Source organism: Pelecanus crispus, chromosome 4 (genome assembly GCF_030463565.1).
Source record: "Pelecanus crispus isolate bPelCri1 chromosome 4, bPelCri1.pri, whole genome shotgun sequence".
Taxonomy (NCBI): domain Eukaryota; kingdom Metazoa; phylum Chordata; class Aves; order Pelecaniformes; family Pelecanidae; genus Pelecanus; species Pelecanus crispus.
Genome location: NC_134646.1, coordinates 53237771 through 53260523, shown reverse-complemented (window position 1 = coordinate 53260523; position 22753 = coordinate 53237771). Strand labels below are relative to the sequence as shown.

Below are 22753 nucleotides of genomic sequence, written 5' to 3'. Positions count from 1 at the left end.
ATGCGGCTCTGGGTGCTCCTCAGCCTGCTGCTGCTGCAGGAAACGCTGCCGCACGGTGAGCCGCGACCCCCGCCGCCCCGCCGGGTCCCCCCGCTTTGCGAGCCGCCTCGGGCTTTCCTGGCTCCGGGGCCGCCTCCCCCGCCCTCGGCGCGGCCGCCCCTGCCCCGCGAAGCCAGCGGCGGGTCCCGCGGCCGCCCCCCGCCCTGACAGCCCCCGGGAAGGGCCGGGAGTCATCGCGGCGGCGGCGGCGGCGGGGCTGCCGTCCTGCCGGGCAGAGGCGGAGGGAAGGCGGGCTGCTCTCTTGGGCTGCGGCCAGCGAGCCGCCGAGGCTCTCCGCCGGAGACCGAAAATGCGGTTTCGGTCCGTGCTGGGGTTTTGGGGAGAGCAGTCTGCGGCAGCAGCAGCTGCCCCCCGCCGCCGTTTCTCTTCAGGGCCGACCTTCAAGTCCGCGCTTAAACCCCCGTGCGGCGGCCGGAGGAGGGTCACTGCGGGACGGGGTGCTCGGCGTGAAAGGAAAAAAAAAAAAAGTTTTGTGCACGGTTGTTCGTTTGTAGACAGGACCAAACTTCACTCGTAAGTCAGTTTTTGAAGGGAAGGGACATTCGTAACCAATCCTTGACTTGCAGAGACTTTAACCCCTCACCCTGGGAGCTGCCAAGCACTGAAAGAAGTTGTCGGGGGAGGCTGTAGACTCTCCAGCTTCTGGGATGGTTGGAGCTCAACTGGACCAGGCTCTGAGCAGCTGAACGGCGGCGGGAGGGGACTTCCAGAAGTCCTTTCCAGCCCAGTTTTTCTTATGACTACGTGCAAAGGAATTGCACTCTGGAGCAGTGTGGTGCAGGAGAGGATTTTTGCTGAAAGGTCCCGTCTGTGGGTGTGCGCTACCGCATCAAGAAAAAAGTTTTCTATTTGAGATATAGACAATAAAAACACAGACTGAGAAATGAGTTGTAACTTGGACAAAAGATTTCCCAGGCCTATGTTTTTCTTACTTTGTCTAGTTTATACTGAGGTTTGACTGGGTGCTTCACGCTATGTTGTCCAGAAGCTTTAGCTATGGGAGAAAGTAACCTGGCGTATTTAATGACAATTCCTTGTCTAAAGCTAGAGGTATAAGTTGTCATGTAGGCGTTGTGATTTCAAAATAGCCTTCCTAATTTAGCTTATATTAGTTTATGAACAGTGAAATATGTCCCTCTGTATTGTCCACGTAAGTGTTGACGTGTCACCCTGTATTGTATGCATGAGTGTTGGGATGATTAACTTTTCATTTGAAGTACCACAAATAGAGATGTGTCCAACCTGTTTTGTTACGTTAGCTGTGATCACAAAGACTCTTCCTTCTCATCTTAATCCTGGTGGTTAAGAATTATTCTTTATGGTAACCTCACATTTGATTTTTTTTTTTTTTTTCCAAGGAAGAATTCATCAGTATTAATGGGAGTTGAAAGGTCTCTGATGCTGCCAAGATGTGCATGTGGATATAGGTGATGTCTAAATTGGGTGCTTTTTAGCATTATGTGACTAACACTCATTTGGGGATTGTTGTCTGTGTAACATCTGTGAGAACAAGGGGCAGACAAACATTAAAGGATAGGATGAGACAAATACTGTGAACCAGGAGCAAAAGTGCTGTGTGGTGTATTTCTGTGACATACTGATGCATAGTCTCCTGCTTCAGCATGATGAGTTAGTAGGGACCCTGAATGTACTGTTGCAGAGCAAATGAGTACAGTGCATCTCAGAACTGACACCAGGAGCTGATCAGAGGTAGAAAAGAGGAGTTTTCTCAATGAATATTTTTCTACTAAGTTGTTGTTTTGTTTTGTTTTTTTAAATAAGAAGTGCTATTGCTGGATTAAAACAGTGAGGGCTCTGCACATAAATCTAGTGAGACAGTAAAGTATCCCAAACGTGGCATATTCATGTACTTGCATAAATGGGGCTAGTTGAGCTGGTTTCCTTCCCTGGGAAAGTCTTGCAGTTTGGATAAGGAAATGAGGGAATCTGTGTGGTGAGTTCCATGTTCCTGGAGGATTTGATTGTGTGTCCTCTTTATCTTAGGTGATAGATTACTGTACCAGTTAATTTTGTTATTGGGCATACAGATACTTGATTCAGTGATGAGGGAAGGCAGGATTGTGAGGTGCAGAAGTGGTGGCATCAGTAGATACCTGGACAGACTTATAGGGGATGTTGGGGAGGAGCATGGTCACAGCTTGCTTGGAAACTCACCTCTCGGGGAGGTGCAGCAGAGAGGCAAAACTAGGTTTTCTGTGTAGGTAGATAAAAGATCCTCTGCTGGTGTTTCCTGAAATGCCCCTGCTGTCACCTGCAGTAAAATACAAGGTCAGACAGACAAGAGTCTCTCTGTGTAGCTGGGAGTGTGGTATAGGAGGAAAGTGTTCAGACTCACTGGGAACTACAGAAATGTGGAACAGTGGGAGCTTGTACAGAGAGGAAAAACATCTAGAGAAAATCAAAACCAGGCTTCTGGCACTTAAAATTGAAAAGCTTTCACAGGGGAGCCTTTAATGGTTTCTTAAAGGCAGAGCGTCAGGTGTGGAAGAGCACACAGTTTGGGATGATACCTTTCCTTGGGGTGAGGTTTTAAGAACCGTGTGCTTTTGAACAAGTGTTGGGATTAAGGTTGGCAGAACGTAGTGGAAATGGCAAAGAGTATTTTGAACAAATAGTCCTATTTCAGTAGGGTTGAGCTGGGGAGGGGTGGAGAAAAGGGTGGCTGGACCAAAACTTGTGTGCTTCTACAAACAAATCTGGAAAGTACAACAGGCAACTGGAATGGCTGGTTTGAAATGGGAATGCTTATCCAAAAGGCTTGTCAGGCCTGTCAGGACCTTCTAATACTAGGGCACAAATTACACAGGAAAGATGGAATAGCTCAGCCCAAGGGAGAAGTGGCAGTATGTGTTGAAGAAAGCTTTAGTGTCAAATCTGGTTGCTGGTGGGTTTTGTCAGTAAAAGTCACCTGAACTGCAATACCAGCCCTGTAGAGAACAACCAACCTGGTTGCTGACCACCCAATGTGATGGAGGGAATGACCACTCTGTTAAGGAAGATCAGAGGGGCAGCAAGGACTGGATAGAAAAGCAAAGGGAAGAATTACTTAGCCTCATGTAGGCTGGATCACACACGAGGTGTGACGACAAGTGCAATTGTTTAGATGCCACAAATGACTTCTTAGAGCCGCTGCTCGGAGAACCCCTGAGAAAAGCAGCAGTTCTTGACTTGATCTGGAGCAGTGCTCAGGTAATTGGATTCAGATGTTGCTTTAGAACAGCTGGACTGTAGTTTTGATATTCTTGCAGGATTAATAAAAGCCAAAGAAACGACTGATGCGTTTAATTTCAGAAGGGGGAATTACATAAGATGAGGAGGCTCATTAATTCACATATGGGTTAAATATAAAAAGCAGAATAAGACAGACAGAAAGAGTTTGAGAAACAGCTTGCAAAAGGGATAAACCAGCCATAAATCTTTTTCTTCTTCTGATGTGCTGGGGTGGGGCAGGGAGAGATGGCTGCAAACTTTGTAAGGCTGGTAGGAACAGGCAATAAGAAAGAACACCTACAGAAAGTAAAACTTAAATGAAAAACTTAATTATTTGTGTGCTCCCATGTTCACTATGGAAGCGCTTAGGGAGGTTTTAATGGAAAATGGTGACGTGATAAGCATGTCGGAAACTTTGAGTGCAGTATCCTACTGAGCACTGTAATAGCAGGCTCTGAGACAGAGTCTTTCTCTATGGGGAGAATCATTAGAGGACATGTCTCATTAATATGCCAAAAGAATTGGCTTTAGAGAAAATCAACAACAGGAACAGTGTTTAAGTGCCATGATTTGAGGATATACACCTGAGACTTAAATTTGAATCTGAAATCGCTGAAGCCTTAACTCTGGTGCATAACCTATCACATAACTATTCCTTTTTGAAGGAAGTAGAAATATACTGATATTTTAAGATTTTTGAGGGAGGTACAGGCAGAAAGCCAGATCTGTGTATTCTGTAAATTGACTCATGAATAAATAGGCATGAATTACAGAAGAGTCAGTATGGCTTTGTATGGCTGGCTGCCTTTTTTTTTTTTTTTTTCTTTTCCTTTTTCCTTCAGAAGTGTGTTTTGTTTTGCAGATCCACTGGCCATGGATGAGTTGATTGATGTATTTGGATTCCCAAAGGCTTTTTGATAAGCCTGTTGTTAAAGACTCCATGGGAATCAAGGTGCTGTGACACAAGGGAAGAGCTCTCAAGGAGTAATAACCAGTAGAAAACAAAGAGTAGGAGTTAATCTTCAGTTTTTGCATTATGGGCATAGAGTTGTTTTTATCCAGTTGAATTTCACAGTGACTTTGTAAGGCACATGCTTTTCAGCATATTTATAAATCTGCTAAAAGAAAAGAAAACTGACAGTGAAGAGTTGCAGAAGGATCTCTCCATTTTGAAAGACTGGGCAGTGATCTTGGAGTTACACTTGATCATTCTAGAGAAAGTCAGCTCCTAATATTGCTTTCTTGAAAAGCAATGAGCTATTTAGACAGGAGAGAAGACACCGTTGATAAGCACAACTGTGATTTGACCATGTCTTGAACCTGGTGTACAGTCTACTTTTGTCTTCTTTCCATTACCCAAATGTGACGTAACTGAACTATTGTAAGATGCATATTCTTTAAAAGGAGCAATTAAATGGAGTAACGCTTATCAGTCCGGAAAGGATATGTTTGAAAGACACTTAAGTTCTGTAAAAGTACAAAAGCTGCAGAGAAAGTTGTTGGAGAAAAATGGATATTTATTCACTTAATAAACTAGGAGGCGTCTAATGTTTATGTATAGTTTGTGTAGTTTTGAAAATGAACCAGACAAACTAATGAGGGAAAAATCCACTGAACGCAATAAAACAATGGCAACTATGGATCACGGATCCCTTGAGCTAAAGGTTCTTGGAAGGTAGGAGACTAGTATCAAAGGAGCAGAGATGGTTCCCTGTTCCCTGGTTGACATCTGACACTGGGTGGTGTTGGTGCAAAGATGTTGGGTAGGTAGACATTTGGCCTGACTCACTGTAGCCTTTCTAATGTAGTGCAGGGAAAAAGTGCTCCTGCACCAACTGTTTGTCTCTGTAATATATGCACTGTGTCACTCGCTTGGGTAATGTGCTATGAGTAACTAGAAAAACCCTATGTCATGGTCTCCCATGGCAGGCAGCAACCACTTCTGAAATTCTTGGGTTTTATCATCATTCCCCCAGGTGTGTCAATTTTACATGGCCAGTGGCATCACAGGTGCAAATAAAATATTTGTTTCGCCCTCCCTTCCAGAAACTATAAAGTGTTACTCTCTACCTTAAAATGTCATGATCTTTGGAAGGCATTTGTATTTGATCTCCTCAGTTTGTGGCTCATTTTAAAGGTGGTGCGTCTTTGCAATCAACTTCACCCGTGCTTATAACGTAGAACTGGGAAAAATGTTTGTCTGTGTGGCAGGTGAGGGATGTACCTTAGTAACTGGATGTATCCCTCTCAAAAAAAAAAAAAAAAAATTATTACATAAGAGTCCAAAAGAGTTCAAAATGTATTCGGCACACTAAGACAACTGCAGCATTGCTGTCTTCCAGTTTATTTCCCAGTTAGTCTGAGACCAGAAGGCAAATGCTCCTACACAGGCAGCCTTACTCTGCATGCTGAGATCATGAAGTCACAGAATGGCTGAGGTTGGAAGAGACTTCTTGGGATCATCCAGTCCAACCCCATGTTCAAGCAGGACCACCTAGAGCAGGTTGCCTAGGACTGTGTCCAGTCCGGTTTTGAATATCTTCATGGATGGATATTCCATGACCCCTCTAGGCAACCTCATAGAATCATAGAATCATTTAGGTTGAAAAAGACCTTTAAGATCATCCAGTCCAACCTTTAACCTAACACTGCCAAGTCCACCACTAAACCTGTTAAGGGTAGAATAATAATATCATGTTTCCTGGCTTGGTGGCTGGATTATTTTTTAATGAAAGTAAAAACTAGGAATCATTAAGGTTGAAAAGGATCTCCAAGATCATCAGTTCAACCATCAACCCAACACCACCATGCCCACTAAACCATGTCACAAAGTGCCACGTCTACCCATTTTTTGAACACTTCCAGGGATGGTGATGCCACCACCTCTCTGGGCAGCCTGTTCCAATGCTTGAGCACTCTTTCAGTAAAGAAATGCTTGACCACCCTCACAGTAAAAAGTGTTTTCTCATGTTCAGATTGAATTTCCTGGTTTTTAAATTTGTGCTCACAAGGATCTGTGCCATTTGAAAGACATGTGGTGTGCATCAGCCTGGATGTAGAGAAGTGGAAGGCTGAAACAGTGCAAGGTGTCCAGCCAGGATATGAGGAGCGTCACGGGAGCCATCAGTGGCAGGAGTCTGCAAGTGCTGCTGTTCATAGTGCAGCCAGTACTAGTTTTAATTCTTGCTAACTCAGTATACAGCAGGGCTATTTTTAATTCCAGAGGGAGCTTGTTGATTGATTTGTACAATAAAATATCCGAGCATTTTCATGTGGAAAAGCCATGTTCAATGTGAATTAGCTGTCAGGCACAGCTAGTGGAGTTTTTGGTGTCTGGGGACAGCAGTTTTAGGCTCATCTCACACAAGTTCTCTGCTTCCTGCTGCTGTCAGTTAAAGTGGGAATATCTTGATTTTTTTTTCCTTTTTTTTAGTTTGAGACATCTCACTTTTCCTTTCTGTTTCCTTTGCTTTGTTTTTAAAGGCAGCTGGGCATCCCTGTTGTCTCTAGCAGGTAATGAAATCTCTCACCATTTGCCTTTAAATAAGGTTCTGTTTCATCTGGACTGTCAAAATAAATGGCTGTTACAGAGAAGTGATGAATTAAATACTACCTTCAAGTGACTTAAGTGCCATTTGTATTTTCACAGTACTTACTGTTAAAGAAGAAAGCTGCCATCACTATCAGTATTTTATAAATCGTCATGAAGTTCCACATTTGCCAGTTTTTCTTCATGTGTCTCCTGGTAACATGGCATGTGAAAAGGCTATGCAGAATTGATGGGTGTATGACATCCTTCTGAAGACAGAGAACTTGTGTAGCATTGCCTACTAAATGGCAGTGACGTGAGGTAGAAATGACAAAAGTAACAGGAGATAGAAATGCTGTGTTTCTTTCCCTTCCCATTTGTAAAGTTCTCATACCTTGCTTATTTGTCTGCTTATGTGAACTATAAGGATAGATTTTCCACGTGTTGTTGAAAGCTCCCCCCTCCCCCTGCCCCAGGAAAATGGGTCATACCAGAGACTTAAAAAAGCTTACGGAAATTAACTCTTACTCATTTTTATGAATCCTTTATAGGAAGAACAAAACTTTAGTTATTCTCTGTGATAATAAGGAAGATTTTTTTTTTTTGCAAGAAGACTATATAACCTTTTTCTAATCAGTAACATTGCCTTCTTTTCTTTATTTTACTAGTTATTGGACAGCCTGCAAAGAGTAAGCGTCCAAAAGAACCTGGGGAAAACAAAATTAAGCCTGTCAACAAAAAAGTAAAACCCAAAACCCCCAAAATGAAGGAGAGAGAATCTGCTGACTCCTCTTTGAAGTCCCAGTCCATACTGACACAGGTGATAGATAAAGGTCGTTTCCAGAAACTAGCTGCCACTTTAAGCCTGTCTGCAGGACAAAGCATAGAACTGCGATGTAAGGGAAATAATGTTACTTGGAACTATCCTTCATACTTAGACACCTTTAAAGACTCCAGACTCAGGTAAGCTATTTTTCATTCTTTTTGGGGGGGCGGGGGGGAAATCTAAGACTTTTTTTTTTTTTCCCTAGCACTTCCAACACCATTGGGGTTTTTGATTGGTTTGTTTATATTTTTACAATCAAGATGTTTCACCTAGTGGTTTTTAATATCAACAAAAAAGGATGAGCATCTTTCAGTCATCACCAGTTACTGCCCTGTGATTTGCACTGTGGAATAGCAGCATGGGAACTGGGTTTCCTTCAGATGAATCTAAAATAGAAGATGTGGTCCAGTGGGACACCAGTGTGCTCCAACCACTAAGAGGGAAACACAGTAGAGCTAGTCCAAAGTAAAACTCTCAAAATGTGTGCGTGTTGATGTCAGGTACTCACTACCAACTCTGTTGCTCTACAGAGACCTGTTCCTGGTGGGCTGCGCTCGTTGCTAATGTAGCTACCGCCTGAGACACTAAGATTAATTTCCTGAGGAGGCTCAAACTCCCACCTCTCAACGAGCAAAAAAATACACCAACCACCATGCTAAGGAGCAAGTGAGAGTAGTCTTTACTTTTTCAGTCAAAGTTACCTTTGTGTACAAAAGGGAATTGCAGAGTTTGTGGCATGACAAAATTGAATGCTGATGATAGTCACCTTGGGTTTAGGAAGGCTTTTTCTTTCATCTAGTTACTTTATAATGGAAACTGCATAAATAGTTGTTAGAGCAGGAAGGGGAAGTGAGGACTCTTTCCCTTTCTCTGCCCCACCAGGTATGTGTCTTGTTGGTCTAAACATCTTCTCCAAAAACCCATACATTTGTTTGCCTTTCCAGTTTTTGAGCATAGTACACATAGCTAAATGTAGATTAAATGTAGTAATTTAGTTCTGTATTTGAAAGAGGAGGGGCATATAAGGAGCTCAAGGATGTCTTCCACAGGCATTTTTTTGCTGTAAGTAGTGTTTGTTTTCACTGGCTGTTTTATGGAGATTTATGCGTCTATGAAAGACAAGCAGTGAGAAGACTGGAGCACTGTGAATGATGCCCTTAGGAAGAGCTGTAAGGAGCTGTTCTTGGATTATTGGGTGAGAGAGGCACAGAGGTATGAGCAAAGGTATCAACTCCTATTGTCCTTTTGTTCCTAAATTCAGCACAAGTGTGTATACTCTCTGTAAAAAAGACAAAACAAACAAAAAAACCATCAACACCCCCCCCCCCCCAAACCCCTGAGGTTATCTGAATCTCTGTGATCCATTTCACTTATTTACAGGTATGATACTACCTTAAAATCACTCCCAGTTAATTAATTTTTCAGATATATTCTTCTCCTTTCCACTTCTCTTTTCAAAGAGGATTATTGGAGATTGACAGTTATACACTGTGATCTCTAGCATATCCTTCTGAAATTCATGAGCCAGTTCTTCTCTGCGTGTTTGCTTGTCCCCTGACAGCTGAGGAGTTCAAAAACTACACTGCCTGAATAAACCTCTGTAGCTGGTGCAAGGCTTCTGTCAAAGTTACAGCAGCAAGCCTATTTATGCCGAGGCCTTATCGCAGAAATATCTCTCAAAAGATCTTATGGCCGATTTAAACAACTACTGCTTTTTTCCTTTCGCAAGAAATAATGTTTTTTCTGGATTTATTCCAGTAGGTGGCGTTTCTAAGCTGCAATACAGACGTGGCCTTCCAGCAAGCCAAAGCTGAAATAGCGTCAACAGGGAATGTGTGTGTGTGTGGTGGTGGTTGTCGTTCTCAAGTGTATCTTATGTTTTGTGCATTTGCAAATAGGTTGCTGGCATGATTTGGTCCTGTAGACCTCCAGGTCATGTTATCTGAGTGTTAACATCTGGCATTGAAGAAGGCAAGGCAAGTATTCAGAGTTTTTGGAGAGGAATCTGAATGCTGCTTCATTATTTGTTTGACTGTCTATTCCTCTCTTGCAAAATTAAGTACTTTTCTAGTGATGCACATGGGACAAAATAGAAGAATTTAACATAGTTTTGGGAAAAAAAAGATATGCATTTCCTAATCTTGTAGTTTGGCATTTTGTAAGTAGTTTGGGATTCTGTTGCCTAAGCAATTTACTTTTCTGTTCTCACTCAAGTTCACAGTATTTGTAATATTTTAACCATATAACAGAAGTTAGTCATGTCACACAAATGCTATAAAACGTTTTAGCTGGGTGGATGTAACTTGCCTAAGTATTTTCTTTTAGAAGTATGTTGGGCTTAGATTTAAGGGTCTGTATTGAAATATGGTGATCTATGCTTTAGAAAAATTATTTTGTAATAAGGTGTTGCAGCAGTAAGGCTGAGTTAGACGGAATCAACAGTTTTAAATGTAAGCAGAAGATCCTGTAAATTAACTAGAGAAATTGAAAACATAGACTAGTAGCACACTTCAGAGTCACAGAATAGTAATAATTTATGGAGACGTTGACCACAGAATCTTGTGCAGTTATATTTTCATCACATTTTTAGCATGACTTTGGTAATTATTTCAAGATCTTTGCTGTAGTGCTAATAGATGCATATGAAACAAAGTCTGCTTTATAGAATGTGAAATATGAAATGTCTGTTCTGTGGTTTTAGAACGCTTTGATTGAATTTAACTGGAAATATCATAAAGATAGTATGTTATTTAGTTGCTCAGTTGGTAGTGTTTGTAAGTGAACCATCTGCAGAAAAGGTTACTAACAACGTTATCATCTTTCAAGAGGAGCTTAGATCTTCCTCGCTGCATACAAAAGATCATGCACCAAGCACCAACTACAATAGGCAAATTTTAAAATTTTTTGAAGATATTACACTCTTTTTTAAAAACAAAATATTGAATGTAGGGAAAAGGGGGGAAAATCAGAAAATTTATTAGCAAATAACTTACAGCAAACGTTGTTTAATCATCGAGATAGATATATGTTCAGGGTCTTCTAACATTTTTTGAGTGCTTAAAGACCAAGTATAAGGTAATCCCTTCGTTACCAGTTAGTGAGGTGTGGAGTGAAGCCCAAGCTAAATAACTGGGCTGGGCTTTTTTACCTTGGATTTCCATGCTGGCCTTGCTGGAGCTGGGGCGTTTGGTACAAACCAGCAGCAGCAGGGGTGAAGTGGTTGGGGTGTGAGGCGGTAATGGAAAGCGAAGGAGGAGTGGGCTGCTGGGCATGGAGGACAAGTGAGGAGGAGGGGCAGTGGCAATGAGGCCCGTGCAGTTGCTGGGGACCAATGACCACCATTCTGTTCATTTGTACGTCCCTACAGCAAGAGATGCTCAGGCATCCAATTCCTGTTTTTTCTTTAAATAATAGGGGGGACGTACAAATTCACCTGGTCTGGTGGGTATTTTAAAAACTCGCAAGGTGTTTTACATCTCCTGGGAACTGCTAACATCCTCTAACTTTAGCTGCTACAAGAGGAGGCTTTAAGGACCCTGGCATCTAACAGAATTGCAATTACAGGAGGCAGAAGAGACCTTAAGGTTGAGGGTAGTGAGGGTATTTGTAGCTCAGCTGGTCGGAGGGTTGGTTAACAGCAGAGGTCCAGGGCAGGAGCTGACGCTGAAGATGCATGCTTGCTGCGTTCCTTTCTGTAGTTCTGGGAGAAGAGGGTGTTTTGGTTTGCAACTAGTTAAATTTAGCATCCATGTAATGTATTTCTTATGGGTGGTTGCAAAAGGAAGTAGGGATAAAAGCCAGATGTTTTGTCTCCATGTCATGCTTATCACGTTTTTAACTCACCCATGTGGTAAGAATACAGCAGCCTGGAGGGCAATATGACTTTTCTAAGAAGGAAGAGATTACAATTAGAAAAGCCATTTCTGTAGTATTAATGGCCATGCTTTCTTTGAGTTTGTCTTTGTAGGTACACTTTACAACCTGGTAAATAAAATATTTTTGCTTGCTGTACTAGAGAGTCTTAGTTTTTAATAGGTCTGTGGCTGTTAACATATGCTGGAATTATCCTATGGGGGAGGGAAAGACTCTGTGTGAAAGGAGGAGGAGGAGGAGGACTCTTTGTCTGTTTCTTGTTGAACCAGAGGAGAAATCCTCTCTTTCCACTGTCCTAACTGGAGTAAATAACAGTACACACTGAAATGATTTACTTAGCTTTAGAGACTGTAGCATGCAATGCAACTCTGGGGAGAAAGCTAGAATCATGCAAACTTGGCTCCTGAGTTAAGGGCACACACCAGCTTGCTTCAGGACTAGCTTATTATCTGTAATGCTCTCTTGCCTTGTGCAGCGTAAATACACCCTGCAGATAACTTTTTGTCTGAAAATTTTGTGTACTGGCTGAACTGGCCAAAAATCTTGGGGGTGTTAACGGTCAAAGGTAGCTTGTGCACCTCCAGACCAGAAGGGCTGGAATGCTGTTTTGTAAGACTGTGCATAACAAATTAATGACTGTAGGCTCACCCAGAAACTGGATCTACAGTGTGTGAGAAGGATCAAAAACAGAGGGATGAAAGAAAAATACGGGCAAGCATATTTTCCCTTCCTTATGCATTATAGCAAAACACTGCTCTAGATGAAGGCAATCTAACTTCACATGGTCTCTGCTCTGCCCAACTTGGAGAACGTGTTTCTCACTTGCCGAAGACAGTCTGTGTTTATCACAGGACTTCATCTGATAAACAAACTCGTGTGAAATGGAACTGCTCCAGTGGAAGAAGCTGGGGCAAAGAGCTGGACGTGCATCACAGGCGCATTTGTGTGTGCGGGGGGTGTATGGACAGGAGCACTCTCACAAGTACCAAGGAAACTGTATGTTGTAGAGGGCAGCATTAGACTGCTCTCAGTGAATGCAGGCTCCTGCTGGCTTAGTGGTGCGTTGTAGTTGTGCTCGTGTATAACTGAATTTCATTTTGTTCCATGTGCTCTGAACTCTGAAAGCTAGGGATTTTTTTTCTTGTGTTAAACAGTAAGATGTTATGTTCTTCTCCTAGTGAGCTTGTATTTGAGAGAAACTCTCTTTTGTCGGTATGAATGCAGCTGCTTGAGAGGAGTGTGCTAGATGCTCTTTGAGTGATGCTATGTACGCTGTCTTTTTATGGGTTGGTTTTTTTTTTTAAGCTTCAAAACTTGGCATAGTTTTTCTGGCAAAGATGTCTTGAACTTCAAATAACTAAAGCTTAAGAAGAATGTATGGAATAAGATTTTGGAGTAGCTTTCTAGTTTCTTTAAACTGTCTTGAAATGTTTGTATATACAACATTTTTACTTTGTGATATGTAGAGCACAGAAAAGTTTTGTCTTTTGATTCCCAGCATCTAAGATACTAATGAAATAAAAGTTATCGTGGTCAGCTGCAGGATTTACCATTTCTAATTTACTTTATATGGCCTGTTTTGTCTGCTTAATATGGTCACGTCACAAGTTTCAACACTTCCACTCTCAGTTGCCAGGTTTTGTTAGTGCATGTTTGTGGATGACTACCTTGCTAGGCTATTTCCATTGATTACTGGATAGCTTGTTCTCAGTTAAGTAGAACACACTGTACAATAATTAATTAACTCTGACCTTATTATTCTGTCTGTTGGGATTTTGAGCTATAGTTCAGTGTCTGCATTAACGGAGGCAAAAATGTTCTGGTATAATGGTTTCTCTGTAATGTTGACATTTAGTACTGGATACTTGCAAAACATTTTATGCTGATGTAGTCATGTAGCCTATGAAATGTGAACTGTGAAATTGAATAATAATAAAAAAATAATAAGGCAGACTAGGACATGTTTTGGATTTCTCTTTTCTTCCTGTTGGGTATGATGCACAATAGGATCTCTTGCACAAGTAGGAATCCCTCGAAGCTTATCCAAAAACTGAAGATAATTTATAATGTAAGGTAGAGTATTTATTAAAAATGAAAATGCTACTACTCCATAATTACATGATTCCAAAAAGTGGAATTGGACGAGGTTGTGTAGGACAAGCACATTAGCAGGTAGGAAACATAGTTTGCCCGTTTCCTTAGGCAGGCCTCAAAACTGCCATGTGGTGGATGAGTGTACTAAAGCGTCTGAGGGCTTTAATGGAAAAGATAATTCTCAGCTTAGCCCTGTTTGTGTTGTGTATTTGGTGTGTTTTTAATTTCTAAGCTACTGGCCTTGGCTGGAGGCTGAATGTTAGGTTACATGCACCGTTGCTTATGATTGCTGGTAGCAGTGCAAACTGCTAGCAGAACACCTAGGGAGTCAGAAATTTTGGGAAGCGCGTGTAGTTGGAAGTAGTGGCCTCTCTGTTTAAGCAGTTTTTCTGCCTGCAATGGAGTCATAAACAAAACAGAGCTTTTAGAGCATACAGTACAGTCAGGCATCTGTATAGCACTGCTGTTACACAGTGACAAGGTGTTTTAGACGGTAAGAATTTCTTCAAAGCATGCTAATCCCAGAAATAAATGATTCAGGCATCTGCCTTACAGAATAACTGCCACATTAATAAGAAGAAATAAGAAGATAAATATTCTGAGAACCCACAGGTGAATAAGATTATGGGAGCTGTTCAGACTTCATGCAAGCTGTGTATTTGTCCAGACCCTGTTTGAAACACTAAAAAGAAGTTCGCTTGCCTAAAACTGGAAAAATCTGTCCTGACTTGGTTAGAACAGAAATGACCTTGTAACTCGATGTCTTGCAAAGGAAAGTGGGAAACCTTCATGTTCTGGATGTGCTACCGTGTAAAGGCAGGTCGTTGAAAAGAACATCTTTAAGGGTCAGAGCAGCAGTGGAGTGCATCAGTACTGCCACACGGCTGTCCTGACAGGGTTCTCCGAGAACTGGTACTGTTGGACCATTGCTTTCGCAATCCATCAAGAGGCAACAGAGCAGACTGCCAACTATAACACCTTGTGTCTGCAAGAAAGAGCCAGGAAAGCAAACCTTAAAATAAAAAAAGAACAAGATGAGGTTGTAGCTGTTGAATTTCATAGATAGGACCTTTGATCCTTAGAAACACTGTCAATATCTACATAGATATCTACATATTTATAAGTATTTGCACATTTGCAAATGTCAGTCCACTGAGAGATGTATCTGGGAAATTCAGGAGTAGGAGAAAAAAGCAAATCAAGTCTGAAATAGTCACACAGGCTGAATTTTGTGTAGTTAGATGATCACACTGCCAGTACACCTCCAGCAGTCCTCAGGGTCATGCTCTGAAATAGCCAAGGGGTGTAGAGGAAACTCCAGTGAGAGGATGCCAATGAGGTGGCTTAGGGCAGAGGGAGTAGGCAATGCAGGATGACTGACTTGCAGAACAAATCCAAGCTGAGGTAGAAGCTCTTTATGATGATGTTTGCAAGTGGAAACTTGGACCAGTATGTTAAAGGTGAGAAAGCATTCACACTGAAAGCAGGCATAAATTGTCAAACAAACTCTTATTAAAGTACCTGCTACTTACTACTCCTGAATTATCTTTGTTATATACTGTTGAAACAGTGCTACAGTTAATGGTATGAAAAAAGGACTGAGATGCATGCAGGTTGACTTGGAGCATGACAATGTGGGATATACATGGACAAACTGAGACAAAACATAGATGAACATATTGTCTGCAGCAGTCACAGCCCAGTTTCAGATGGGGACTGGAAGGAAACCAAGAATGAACTGTACAAGACAAAAGCTTGTAAGCGCTTGTGTGTAGTTGAAATCAATAAAACTACTCATGTAAGCAGGCCTTTGCTGGAGCAAAAGGGGAAATTGCAACACAGCTCTGAAAGTGAAAGGTGGGTCAGTTGCAGAGTAGGAATAAAAAAATCAAAAGTAGAAGTGAGCTGACAGAAATGTATGAGGAAATATATCTGTGTTTGTCTGTGCCTTTTGTTTTTCTTCTCCCCAGTATAAAGCAGCTTGACAGGTATGGTCAGCTGATCCTCGCAAACTCCACTGCAGCAGACACAGGTGAATATAGCTGCTGGCTTCAGCTGTGTAATGGTAACAAATGCAGGAAGGATGAGACTAGAACAGGTTCAACGTACATCTTTTTCACAGGTAATTAACTCACTGGGGGATTATTAATGGAAATACGTTTGCTAGTAAGACGGGAATAAAGCTAGATCAGCAATTTCACTGTCAAGATTTTTCTTCCACAATTTTCATCTTTTTAAGTGGATGTTATGGAAGACAGTGCTGGTGAGCAGAAAATTACTTGTTTAGTGTGATTTATGAGTCCATTTTCCCTATGGATTATACTAAATGTGTACCCAAAATAACGCATAATGCAATGGAAAGCAAATACCTTTGAAAATACTAATCTACAAAATTAATTAAAAAAAAAAAAGCTTAATTTCTGAAAGTGCGTCTGGATTAAAAAAAAAAAAAATCTGTGCAGAAGATTCATTTTGTCATGGCATTCAGATGACCACATGGACTCCTCTCCCCCCCCGCCCCTTCTAGTTACCTGCATTGACTTAAAAATCTTGACCTCATTGTTCTTGGTAAGGCCACAATTTCTCCCAAGAGTCTATATAGCATGTTGAGAGGCAAAATGCTCTCAAGTACATGTGTTGGCCCACAGAGCTTGAGGTTGCCTGTAGCCCTAACACTGCATGGATAGGGTCATAGTAGGTAACCGTGCACAGTTTACTCCTACTTGGTACAACAGAACTGAAGTCAAATGGTTAATTTGTTCCTCTCGTGGAAAACATTCTGAATGGTAAAACAACCTTCACTGCCTGATTAGAGCTAAAGCATTCTTGGCTAGCAAATATTTCAGTACAAAATGCTAAGATAGGATTGTTTGTGATATGTTTTGGAGATAAATTAGACCATGACCCTGTGCAGAAGCCATTTATCAGAAGTGCTTAATGTTCTGAGGATACATTCCTTTAGAAAGGCTGGAATAAACTTTTCCGTCAAGTTATTATGTAAATGCTCATGCTGGAAAGAAGAATTTCAGCTTTATATTTCCAAGAAGCATGCCAAATATGGAAATACTCTTTAACTGTCATCCTAAAAGCACTAAATATTTTGGCTACTTAGAGCAGTAAATCAAACATTTTGCCTAAAATCATATGTATAAAAAGGCTGTAGCTCCAAAGAATATCTCTTTCTAGTAGTGCTTATCTTACCAGTGGTGGGTTTTTTATGTGTGTTACCCTTTAAAAGAGGGCAAGTGAACAGAATTAGATCCAGATGAGTATTTGGAAAAGTATTAAACAGGAATTCCAAAGATTTTCTTAAGATGGAAAAAAATCTGATTACAGTAAAGAATACTTTTTGATTTAATGTTTTTAATGCAAGCGACATAAATACATACTCACAAGTTAGAAAAGTTGCGTTTTTTCTTTTGTGTGTGCGTCTTTCAAAGCGAAAAGCTTTGGGTTAATTTTTAATGTTGCCCACAGCAATTTTCTCTTGTCATATGTACTTTCTCTTCCTTCTATTAAACCAAGATGTAAATATTATTCTAACTATATCAACTCTTCTGCACAGATAAAGAGGAACTCTTTGTACCTACTCCCAGTTATTTTGAGATTGTCTACCTGAACCCAGATAAACCTGCAGTCATCCCATGCCGTGTTACTACTCCTTCAGCAAAAGTAACTCTACACAGGGAATTTCCAGCAGAAGAAATTGAAACAGATGGAACTGATATTATTTATGATGTGAAGAAGGGTTTTGTCTACCAGCACCCTACTTCTGATCATAAAGGTATTGTCTACTGCAAAGCAGAGTCACAGGGAGCACCTCAGATTTCCATCAAGTATCACCTACTGTATGTGGAAGGTAAGGTGGAGTTTTCTGTATGCTTACAATAACTCTTGTTTCTTCTGCTGACATTGTTTAGAAAATGATTTTTTTTAAAAAAAAAGGTAAAATAAGTAATGTAATCACGGAGTTTTAAACTCTTGATCAAAAGTGTGTGTGATAAAACTTTGTAGGTTTAAATTCCAGCAATTTCCTAGTATAGAGGGGAAAGTTGCAGGTGTACATCACTTACCTGTTACGTTAAGCAAACTGAGGCAAAAATTGACTCTTAAGTTTTATCAGTGTATTTAACTTCAGAAACTAATTCTCTGTCTTTCTATCAGTTCCCAAGGGCCCACCTTCAACCACAATTGCGGCATCGTCCAATAGAGCAGAAGTCAGTGACAGCGTTCATGTAATCTGCACAGTCCTTGGGGAGCCAGATGTAGATGTGAACTTCAGGTGGCAATACCCAGGACAAGAGGTAAGAGATGTATGCCCTGGCTGAAATGGTTTGTTCTTCGTAAAGGCAATGCTTTGAATGCCAGTCAGTGTCTAGATTTGGAGTAAAGATTCTTTCAGATTGTGGTGTCTGCCTCTTGCTAGCTCAGGCATGCTGGCAGGATGAGCCAGCACATCCCTTTTGAACTTCGGCCCATCTTTCCCTAGGAGCCCAGAAGTAGCGCAGGAATGAAGCTGGAGAGCTCTACCCATGTTAGCAAAAATCAAGCTCAGCAAAGCTCACTCCTCCCTCAGGTTTCCATTCCAGAGACACTTGGCCTCTGGCAGCATTTACAAAGAAAAGCCTCAGACAAGGTCAAAGCCAGCCAGCGTCAGGAAGCTATTCTAGGGCAAGCCACAAAGCCTCACTGATGCCTCTGCATTTGATAACCCTTCCATCTCTGTGGCTTGGGCACATGAATCATTGCAGCACAGAATCTTTAAGCCTAATTGTTGCCCACATCCAGCAGCACAGAAATCTGCTTCTGCCCAGCCTCATCTGAGAGAATCCACTGGAAACATCCAGCAAATCTTAGAACTTTGTTGGTCCTTTTTCTTGCACAAAATAAGGTGTATCTGACTATTGATGGCCCCCTCTCTTCTCCCTCTACCCACCCCCACCAGTTACAATAGGGACTTGTTTCTTAACCAGCCTCATCTCTACGGCTGTTTATCCTAAGCAGGCTAGGAGCAAAGGAAGGACTGCTGCTGGAAGACGGAACCCTTCACCAGAGCAAAGGGATCCTCTAGGACCCATGGGTTTGCATTGTGTTCCATTTGCCAGCCCTCCTGGAGCTGGGTTGTCAAAAGACAATGCAGAGGTTGCTAATAAGGTACTCGTACCAGCACTGGTCTCCCTGAGCCAGCATAGAATTAAGTAATTTAACGGCAGAGGTAATTGCTTAAGTGAGTGATTGGAGTTCAGTGCTTACTAGGCTTGAGAAAATTAAAGCCTAAGCCCCAGAAGTTTGCTGTGGCCATTAAGGTAGAGACTGTAGCACTCTGCTGTCATGGCAAGGTGCGTGCCTTTTCAGGGGAAAAATAGTGTGAGGAGAGGAAGTGAGCACAAAAGGGATTTGAACTGCTGGTGAGGGCACTGGGCATGTAGAACCAGGTTTCTAGTCCTTGCTTAGATGTTAGTTTGTTCTTTCACTTCCCTTTCTCCCCTCCACCTCTCTTTTTTTTTTTTTTTTTTTTTTTTTTTCCTGCTGCTTGTCATAAGTTTTCCTGCTGAGCCTACTGAAGTCAGAGAGTTTGTGAGCAATTACCAACTTCCCTGCCCTGCCCTGTCCTGGCTCTGCAGCCTCAACTGCATTTGGTGGGGAGCTTGGTACTGATAGCATGAATTAGATGATCTGAAGAGTAACTACTGGATGGAGCATCCAAAGAGTTTGGCAGAATTCTTGTTTCTGGTGTCCACTTGAAGTTAGGAAGGAAAGGGATAGAGGTCTAAACGAGCAGAGAAACTTGCAGCTGTTGGTGAAGTAAAAAGTAAAATGCTAGGGAAAACTGAAGTGCCTCCAAGTTTGGAGAGCTGCAGAGCAATAGTGGGTTTTGAGTTAAATGCCCAATGTCTTCCTCTGAATTTAGCTCTTAGCATTACTTCGAGTGAGATGCATCAACAAATGGCAGTGTTTCTATCCTTCAAGGTGGGGCTTGAACTCTGACAGTCTTATAACAATTCACTCTCTTGGGTGGGGAAGAGAAGAAAAGCCCCTGCTGATCACACTAGCTTTGTTCATTGATACGGTTTTCTGTGGTTTTTGTGGGTGTTTTTTTTTTTTTTTAGCTGCCCTTGATATTTGTTTATTGGGTTGTAGTAACTATACAAACCCCAATTCTATGTCTTTTGTAACTAACTGTAATTACTAAGAACAAACAATTGAAGGAATTAAATTCTAGACTCAGCCTGACCTTCCAAAACTGTATCTTACTAGTGTCCACCCCTTGCTGCTTTTACATCTTTCAGAGCTCAATGGCTGCCCAAGCCTGGCTGCTGGCTGTTCTTGGCCCAGTTGCTTCCAGTGGTCTTACAGCACCTGATGCAGCGCTGGCATGTACACTGCAGTCACCCTCTCTAGGACCGATTGAATAGAAACAGCTAAACACATGCAAATTATCTCCCTCGTTTGCTGTGGATACTGCAGATGCAGTGCAGGGTGCACACACTATCAGTGGAGGACTACACCCCCTCACTGCACCCACCTACGGGGGCTGAGAGACTTTGGCCTGGGGCCTGCATCTGCCCTGGAAAGGGCTCATGTGCTTACCCACTGGAGCAAACAGTCTCAGCTCCAGCAGTGTCTGCGGAGTGGCAGGGAAGAATTGTGTTTGGGTTTCTGTCCCAACACAATGATTAAGTAAATGTCAAAGTAGGAGCACTGTATGCTTGTTGGAGACTTAACATTTATTAAGGAAGTATTGACATACTGCAAAGGAAAAAGGCGGGGGTGGAGGGAGAAGAGAGAGGACCATCAGGGATGCTGGTCAGATACACCACTTTTGTGCAAGGAGGAGGACTGACAAAATCCTAAGATTCACTGGATGTTTCCATTCATTGCAGCTGCTTTCAGTGCGGGAGATCAGTGATAGTTTTTGTTCCCCACCACCACCCCACCCAGCACCTGGGCTGTCACATCCCACTTGACCCCTGAGCAGAAGCAGCACTCTGATCCCTGCTTGCTCCTAGGTATGTTGCATTGGAGAGACCCTCGGCTCATCTCTCTAGTCACTAACCTCTCCCTCCTACCTTTTTTCACTCAGTTGTTTTTTTGGTATGGGTTTTTTTTTTTTTTATCCCATCCCTTGCCACTCCCTGACAATTGCATTTGCTCATTCACCTGCTGTGAATGCATACTGATCCACTCCTTAGTATGATTCCCTGAAACTAGCTTCAAAGCAGAAGGCAATTAGTTTGAGAAAAACTGGGCTAGCAGGAACCCAGCCAGGCAAATAGCATCTGCCTTACATGGCCTTTACCTTCACTTTCAGTAGGGTCAGGGAAATTCCACTTGCTATATTTAAGAACTAACTTAGGCTTAAATTAAGTGTGTGGTAGTACTTGATTGTAGGTAGCTCTTGATTTTCAGGCTGGGAACAGGAGGTAGTTAGTGCTCTGTGAGGTAGAGCTCTGCTGGGTGGCTTGATTCCTTCTAAAGGGTTAAGAATGTCTAGATGAGATTACCAGGTTTTCAAAAAAAGTTCTTGCTAGCTGTAAATGCCTGCCGCTTCCTAGACATTCCCAGACTGCAGTGACTCATCCCTAAGCTTCAAGAAGATTGGCAGCTGCTTCTGTACTTGTCATTTTGCAAGTGCGAGGTTGTAGCTTAGACTCTAGATACATGTTGTAACCTACTTAGCCTTTTGCTACTAATAGCTTAAGCCTTGTAGCATTTGTGTTGGTACATGGCTAATCCATCTATTTCATGAAGCCAGAAGAGATGGTTTCCAGGCAGAAACCTCTCTCTCTGTTACCAGTTTTATCCAGGTTATTGGTATAGCACAAGCCAATGTGATTAAAGCTGCTGACTAGCATGGTGGATTTTGGAAGGAAGGAGACTGCCTTAGTCTAGCTTTGGGCCAGTTTCTCTTACCCAGTCCTTTGCAAACTTTTGAGGTGCCAGGGAGTGTGACCTGATAAACAGTCCAGCAGAGAATTCTCTTATAAAAGAGGGGGAGAAAGAAGGGAGGGGGGGGAAAAAAAAAAGCAAGCCTGTTTTAAATAACACCACCACAACCTAAAAAGCATCTTTCTAAGCAGCCTTGTTTATATTTTTAGCTTTGAAGTTACATACACATTTTGGAAAGCATAATGTGAGGATTAATTTAGAAGCATTTGTGAATTGTAACTGCTTGTATGTTATCAAATACAGTGTTCCTGAGACTAGAGGAGGAGAAATCAGTTTGCAACACTCGATTTAAAGCTATTCTCTGTGCTAAAAGAGAACTAGGTAAAGCTTGGTCAACTAACTCATGCCACTGCGGCCTTCCTGTTTGAGACATGCTGGAAGTCTGAAAATAAACTCACACATCTGTTGTGACATCTCCCCCAAGATACCTCACCTATTTGGTCAAGTACCCAGATGCAACCTTAGTAAGCGGCCCACAAGTGCACCTGAGTTCATTCATACACTCCAGGCGGAGCTTTGGCAGCCCATCACTAAAGATCTAGAGTACCTGCATGTAGAGCGGAGGAGCCATTGTATTACCCGTATTTGGCATAACTGACTGGTACGTCAGTGTTTAATGCCGGAATGTTGCTGCAACTGCCAGACACCTTCAGTTTCCTCACTTAAGGCCAACTTTCGGATATAGGCTCCTACTATCTGACCTCTTGCTGCAGGGTTTGATAGGGTAGTGCCACTGAATACACTCTGCAGAATCACCTATTTTCTCATGTAGGTGGTTGTTTTCTTGTTGGGTTTTTTTTTTTTTTTTTTTTCCTTCTTTTAAACAGTCTGAGAGGCCTGCAATTATCCAAAACTTCTGGAGATTGATAAACAGAGGAACTGGACATACCACAAGAATCTCAAAGAGCGTTCTTGTCATTGAGGATTTTGAAGCCAGCGATGCTGGAAACTACATTTGTATAGCTCAGAACCTACAAGGAGAAACAACAGTAGCTACTACAGTTGAACTAAATTGAGAGGAAAGGCTTCTGGACATAGAATGAACTCTATGTTATTTGACTTTATAGCCATTTATTTTCTTTATTAATGTTTAAATGAAGTTTTCTCTGTCACTGTCTCTTCTCATGTCAATGCATTCCATATTCACTAGCTTGACAGGCTAAAACAGAGTTCCCTATGCTCTGCAGTAG

General features: G+C 41.9%; 1 protein-coding gene across 1 annotated transcript; it reads left to right on the top strand.

Moving 5' to 3' along the window:
* PDGFRL (platelet derived growth factor receptor like) lies at positions 1-22579 on the top strand. The gene is made up of 6 exons (XM_075709601.1): positions 1-55; positions 7489-7783; positions 15584-15735; positions 17179-17472; positions 17778-17917; positions 22391-22579. The coding sequence occupies exons 1-6, from the start codon at positions 1-3 to the stop codon at positions 22577-22579; spliced, it is 1125 nt and encodes a 374-aa protein (XP_075565716.1).
* The last annotated feature ends 174 nt before the right edge of the window (positions 22580-22753 follow it).